The 7,361-nt window shown below is 39.7% G+C and overlaps 1 protein-coding gene across 1 annotated transcript; it reads left to right on the top strand.

The window, feature by feature from the left end:
• Positions 1 to 4,572, top strand: nol11 (nucleolar protein 11). The gene is made up of 18 exons (XM_079553816.1): positions 1 to 193; positions 496 to 609; positions 699 to 755; positions 829 to 977; positions 1,229 to 1,286; positions 1,359 to 1,500; positions 1,586 to 1,789; positions 1,860 to 1,936; positions 2,271 to 2,394; positions 2,478 to 2,569; positions 2,837 to 2,902; positions 2,977 to 3,161; positions 3,230 to 3,355; positions 3,601 to 3,828; positions 3,908 to 3,986; positions 4,067 to 4,159; positions 4,247 to 4,354; positions 4,434 to 4,572. Exons 1-18 carry the CDS (start codon positions 47 to 49, stop codon positions 4,545 to 4,547), a joined length of 2,163 nt encoding a protein of 720 aa, XP_079409942.1. The 5' UTR covers positions 1 to 46; the 3' UTR covers positions 4,548 to 4,572.
• The last annotated feature ends 2,789 nt before the right edge of the window (positions 4,573 to 7,361 follow it).

Genomic DNA, 7,361 nt, shown 5'->3' with positions numbered 1-7,361 from the left:
TATTTCCTGTCGCGAGGTTCCGTCGATTTATTTCTCCACGTGCAGCATGGCGGTGTTGTATGAAGGCTACACGTTGTGCGGTCTTGCTCCAGCGCAAACTCTGACATCTTCTGGAGTACATGGCATCGAATTAGAAAGAGACGGCGATCATGTGTTGGTCACAGACTCGGAGAGATCAGTCACCCTGTACAAGGTAAATTAATTTGAGACTTAAATTACATGTGGACATCAGCTACAAGCTACGTGGTCGTGTCCTAGCCATAATGGCCTCTTTAGGTGGGCCAGTAGCTAAAAAAGAATAATAATAATAAGGCCAGTAGCAAAAAGTTATAGTATGTTGCCTGCATGTTTTCGTCCGTGCATACTTTGTTTAGCAGCGATGACGAGATCATTGCTCACAATCACCACTTAACACTAAGATGCCAGCGAGAGAGTTGCACACGTGTTGCACGCACGTGTTGCCAGATGTTTCAATCTATGCCCGCTTTCCCCCAGGTTTCAGACCAGAAGCCTCTGTGCAGCTGGACATTGAAACAAGGGCAAAGTTTGACTTGTCCAGTAATTTACAACTCGAAGACAAAAGAATATGTCGCAGTGTCTGACCACAAGGTGAGTTACATATTCAGTCGAAACACTTGATTGCAGTTCCATAAAGTTGACTGGGCTGTTGAAATAACATTCTATCTTGTTTTATGAAGGTCATCCGCATTTGGAAAGAAGATGAAATAACATTGGATAAGGCCTTCAAAGCAACTGTGAGCATTTAGCCTAAGGTGTATTTTTATATTGTGTTGTGTCGCCCGCTAAACTGACCTGCCTTCTCTACAGCTGTCTGCAGATGTGTGGCAGGTTCACAATACACAGGGTGCAGAGCCTGTGGTCCTATTTCGAAGAGGAGCTATAAGACCCCTGGACTCCCTGTTATCTGCTCCACAACAGACTGTGGAGGATGTTTTGACTCATGAAGAAGTCCTCAGGTTGGGATTTGCTAGATGTCTTTTTGTTTTGTTTTTTTGCTTCTCAAAAGTATGTCCAAAGTTCCCTCTCCTTACAGCCATTGGGTGCTGTTAAAGGACTGAAAAACTTTGGTAAAGAAAGTACTGCTCTCCACTGTGACACCGCCCTTAATTGTTGTTCACAACTTAATTGCAGTGTACAAACTATATGATAGATAAAATAATTGCATATCAATGAGTGTATAGATTGTAACATTTCGTTTTATTTGTAGATGGAGCACGAACTTGAACGCCGACTCTCAGCACTGTGTCATTTTCACAACTGAACAGGTTTGTTATGAGTTAATGTAGTTTAGGAATACTATGTTCAAAACCACACGTTACCTTCTACTTTTCCGACAGAAAGGTGATCACTTCCTGTACCTGCAGCGGCTGAACCCAAATGGTCTACAAAAATACCGTCTTGAAACTGAGGAGCCCGGGCTCTCTCCTCTCAACTTTTCCGTCTCTTTCCGAGACCAGCATATTTGTCTACTTTACTTCTGTAAGTGTATATTTGGGTATTAAAATTTAAGTAGCTTTGATTTGTTAAACAACCTTACATTTCTTCTTGATCCTAAATCCCTCAGATCCCAATGGTCGTGTGTACCAAAGTGTTGTGCCGGTGCGTGCTGTAGTTGGAGATGGTTCTCAGGCCCTCACTCTACCCCGACGTCTGCTCCTGAGTCTACCAGTGGGTGATGGGTTGCTGGAGGCTGCATCTGCACTGATCCTGGATGAAGCACATGTTTGTGTTGTTGGTGTCCCTCACCCCTCCGCAGGGACTGGCAAAGGTGAGTTTTTAGGGTTGATAATTGTGCATTTTGAAGGAACCTTTCAATAACCGTCCCTATGATCCGTCAGACTTTCTCTGCATCTGGAACATACATTTCCAGACACTTCAGGCTGGGAAAGAGATGACCGGTAAAATCTATGGTCAGGTAGGTCAAAGTTTAGCGAGATGTTTCATGTGAAATATAGATGCTTTTCTGTTGCATTTTATGGAGGTAGAAGAAGATATCTAACAACTTAATGTTAAGTATGTTTGCTGATCTTCACAACATTGGTCTTGAGACCGCCAAGGCACCCTCTCCTCTCTGCTTCCAGTGCGGTCTGAGGAATGTATAGCTTTGGTAGAGCAACTGCTGTTCTCCACCGTGGCAGGGCTCTCTGTCCCTCATCACAACTTGAATGCAGTGTACACAAGTATTTGAAATCTATTTAAGTACGGGAAGTAATGTTGTTGTTGTTGTTTTTTTACCCCCTCTACTTTAGCTTTGGAGCTTCTCCAATAAGTTATTCATTCCACATGGGAAATCCCTCTCTGTAATCCCTTATGAGTGCCCCAAGTCTTGTCTTGCATCTGCCCTAGGAAAACTGAGACAGACCAGAACTGTGGGTAAGTGAGAATCAGAGAAATGTATTCTTGTATGTGTAAAACCAGAAGTGTTATTCATACAAACCTTTTTTTTTTTCTTTCAGAAGGCAAATCACCTCCTTCTGTGCCCTCATGGAGTAATATTCTGCATGGAGAGACGGTTCCGCCCTCAAGAGCAGCAGATGCAAGAAAAACAGTATGTCAAGTCTGTGCTAGGCGTGTTCATTGTAAAGATCAGCCTGAAAAGTTAGTTCCAAGGTTCCCTCTCCTCATAGCTGTGAGTGCCTATAGAGGAATGAAAAACCTTTGGAAGAATAATATATACTGCTCTCCACTGTGAACAGGGATTCATCCCCTTTCCACAACTTAATTGCAGTGTACATGTTAATACCAATTTTAACATGGCAATTCTACATATTACTGTTACAAACAGCTGTGGTCATTGCTGTGTTTTTATTTCCAGAGAACAAGCCGCAAAACCCAGTCAATGCCTAGTCTGACTATGGACCAGATATTTGATCTCATCAAGGTATATGTACGACAATATGTAGATTAATGGTTTATCAAAAGTCCATACCTAAAACATTCTCTACATTTACTCAGACAGAACCCGCGGAGAAGGTGCAACAAGAAACGGAAGCTTTTATTGCCAAGTTGGATAGTCATGACCTTCAGAATGTTGTTGGACAGCTTGTATCAGCCCTTGTGTCCAGGAGCCTCACAGACACGTCTTTCTACACAGGCGGCCTGCTCTCTCAGCTTGTACAGACACGCACTCTCTGCCACAGGTCAGTCTGATGCTTGGTTTATATATGAATGGAATGGATGCACTGACTGATGCCGTTCTTTGTCACAGCATCTGCCCAGAACTCGTTGTCCTGGCCTTGGGGAAAAGGGACTACTTTTTGTGTCAAATCTGCTTGCAGTTCTTTCCTGATATTCCTGAAGCAATCACCTGTGCGTGTCTAAAAGCCTTCATCAGGTGAAGTAAATTCATGCAGTGTAAAACGATCACAATGCATGTCTACGAGCAATATTACATGACATGGTAAACAACTTAATAGTATCTTAAAACTAAAGGTACTGTAATGTAAGCCCTTGTGTCCAAATATGCATAAATATGTGAACCCTGTGCATTACAAGAACACCTATTGAAAAAGTTCAGATATTAATTGGATTGGTCTTGGTTTACATTAAACTAATCTTAAATATCTTAATATTTTACAGTATGACGGATAGCGATGCAGAGCTGATAAATCTGGAGCCTGATGCAGTCTCATTCATGGACATGTTGATCACTAAAGACCATGCACAGGTCGGCTTCCAAAATGGTTTTAGTCCCACCTCTGTTCAGAACGACCACCAAATGGGGGATGGACGTGGCTCAGCTGTAAAAGAGCACACAGCGGCTTCACTTGAGACATGTCCCATCATTTTAAATAAGGCTGTCCTTCTGTATCCTTTTTGGAGAGTAATTGTTTTGTTTCTGAAAAAAACATGAAAAACCTGTTTTGTTTTAACTAAAACTACACAGAAATGAAATCCTGCAGACGCCATATAGTGAAAATTACCTTCTCCCTCACCTCAAAGACCTTTCTACTCAAAACGTTATTGTGAGTTATTTGGCAATATTTTTGCAATATCCTGGCCCTGTGAAATAAACTATTTTGAAATACTGTGTCTGATTACACAGGTCTTCCTGCAGTATCTCCAATTTCTTTATCTGAAATATTCCCAGGATGCATTTCTACAGAGGAAAGACTTGAGATCACCCACATTGAATCAGGTTTGTGTACTGTATGTGGGAACTAAGTGGGATCAACAAAGCATTTTGTGTCACTAATCCTACTAGTTGCTTTGCATTTGGTTGTAGGTTATGGATTGGGTATGTTTGCTGTTCGATGCCCATTTTACGGTTTTAGTGATGACTCCAGAGGCCAAGGAGTTGCTGCTTAAATTGCACACCTTTGTGAAGTCACAGGTAGATTCACTTTATACGAATTTGTTGCACAAGAGTCGTTTTTTGCATTATCGACCCTTATCTTTTTTTCCTTTTTCAGGTAAAATTATTTTCGGAGCTTGGAAAAATCGAGGGCAGCCTGCAAGAGATTAATAAAATGAATGCAAAAAAAGATATTGGGCAATATTCAATTGAAGTTCTGGAATTGTATTGAACTGTTTCATTGTATTGAAAAATATCCTTTTTGGTATGTAATTCAAGATTTGTTGCAGCTTGAACAAGTTCTATCACAATGTATTTTATTGTAAATGTTGTATATATTGAAACATAAACTAATCCTGTTTTGAGTCCTTGCTGTTGGCTATGATTTATTGTGCATTTTCAACGTCACTATTCAGTGTAATAAAACAAGTCTGCGTTGTCATTTGTAAGTGGTAATGTTTAAGAGTCACATTCTTGATATTGACCTGTGTCAAGACGGCTCTTACAGCAACGATGTCAATGACAAGTAAAGGATCTGAAAGATATCAGTGTTTTTAGGGAGACTAATACATCTCTAAAAGGGGAAAGTTTCACATTTTGACTAGAGAACGGACATGAAGTGATAACATTCACTTGACACCTAAACGTAAGTATGATGTAAGAATCTATAAAAACTAAGTTAAATATGTATTTCATTGGTCGGGAAAGAAAGCGATTGTAGCCTAATGAGGTTGCGCTTTAGAAGTTCATTTTGTATAATGTTTCTGATGGGTTTGTGGAAACTCGAGCCGCATTTAGTTCAAACATTAAGGTTAATCTACAAATAGATGTGCAATCTTTTCCATCCAGAATCAAGCCAGGTAGAAATTGTGGCGGAACCAAACAAAAACTGTTCCGTTGTCGGCAGGATTCGAACCTGCGCGGGGAGACCCCAATGGATTTCTAGTCCATCGCCTTAACCACTCGGCCACGACAACGTGACATCGAGAGCAGTTCAGACATGATCAGTTTTTTACAACGATAAACCGACATTTCAGTGATTTTAGGTTCACATTATGTGCAACTTGAATATTCTAAGTGCATAGACCGTTCGGTCTAAAATGGTCCATGCACTTCGTCTAAATAGAACAGGCTAAATAAAGCAGTATTAATGAAACATTTCATTACTCCACAAGATGTCAGGCTAACTGCCGAATAAGTGTCCATGATGCAGGCAGCCATTCGCTTCAAAACACATTTTTGGTCCAAATAAACACAAACATAAATAAAGAACGATTCGCATGTGCACGATTGAGAGAGAGTATTTGGACCTATGTTTTGAAGCGCACGGAAACTAATTTTATGAACTGGCAGTAGGGCAACACAGCATTTGCGGCGATTGTAAAAGCGAGTCACGTGACGACAAAATTGACTGTCTAGGTCGGTCAAGTTACTGTAAGTGCCTACAGCACTTCCGGCCCTCATGCACAGTAGGATATCAATGTCTATCTTGATAAATACTAGGGCCTGAGGAAGAAGCGGACTAAACTCTCCACAAATTTGAAAAGAGGCCCCACAAAGCAACAAATCAAGATCTAATGGGTATCTCAGGACTCACCCGATTCCATGCAGTGTTATAAATTAACTCCATTTGTATTAAGTGCTGAATCTGGACTCTTTTTGCACTTTATTTATTTCAATGGAATGCTATGTTTTTACTATTCTACTTTACTACTGTATTTATTTATGTATTTGTTTGTTCATGTTGCCTTCTGTTGTCTAGTTTCTCAAAGACTTTACCAGGGGCGGACTGGGACTGAAAAACAGCCCTGGACTCAGCCTGGCCCAAATTAGCGTAACTGTGCACTTCCACAAATACATATTTTAACCTCTTGCCACCCGCCTTAACATTAACGAGTGCATTTTCCCCAGTTCGGCTTTTTATTATTATTTTTTGGATTGGTATCATCAGCAAAAAGAACGGGAAAGGTGGTCGTAGAAACAGAAGCAAAATCATTAATGTAAATAATAAATAATAATGGTCCCAAAATTGAACCTTGTGGTGCACCATACTCCACGGAATTCCATTTAGATTATTGTTTTTTTATACTGGGCTTTACCCAAATCTAAAAGCTTCTCGACTGGAGATCAACAATGTAACGCCATATTTGAAAGCTAAGACCTACAAAAGTGATAGAAACTTTTCGTCACGTCGCCACATTTTTGTCATATTTTTGTTGTTTTTTTTAATTATTTTTTGTTGTGTTTTCCTCACGTTTTTGTAGGTTTTTTTGTCCGTGTTTTTCTCATGTTTTTGTTGACTTTTCATCCTCTTTTTCTCGCTATTTTGATGCTTTTCTTTTTAGCTTTTAGATTTGGGTAAAGCTCAGTTGAGGCGGGACTGGTGGCCCTAGAGCCAGTGGCCCCTCTGTGCTCTTCCAGAATGGACATATGGCCAGTCCGCCCCTGGACTTTACTGATCTCTCCGTGAAGAAACTAACTTGTTACACCAGCTCTCAAGAACACTCAGAGGGTGCAAGTAGTCAGGGAAATGTGCAATCAAAGAAAAACAGCATAATATGCATAAGTAGCGTAATAATAAATAGAGGCATCTTTAAAAGGGGCAAAAATATCAATGATAAAACTAAGAACAGAAAAATAAAATATCAAAATTATTGGCAGTGCAAAGTCATAGTGTCATACAAAGCCATGCAGTTATAGTGCAGGTGATTGATGAAGAGGTTTTGCATAGGCTTTTGGGTGCAGTTTTTTATTATTTCTATTATTATTTTTATAATTATTATTATTATCATCAACAAACAATGCATGTGGGCCTGTTTATTTATGTTTACGTCACTTGTCAAGATGTATTGAGATAAGAGGTGTATCTTTAGCCATAAGAATAATTTATTCTTATGTGTAATTTTTTATTTTTTATTAATGAGTTGCGTGAATTTCTCCTCCATGGGATAAGTCATAAACAGCATGATGACTAATTAGACTAAAAATAATTAAAATATAAATTATGCATTGTCATTTAAATTGTGTCTCGTTTAATTAAAGCCTT

The sequence above is a fragment of the Gobius niger genome (genome assembly GCF_951799975.1).
Source record: "Gobius niger genome assembly, chromosome: 3".
NCBI lineage: Eukaryota > Metazoa > Chordata > Actinopteri > Gobiiformes > Gobiidae > Gobius > Gobius niger.
Note: the sequence above shows the minus strand (reverse complement) of the source record. Positions and strands in the feature narration are given on the sequence as shown.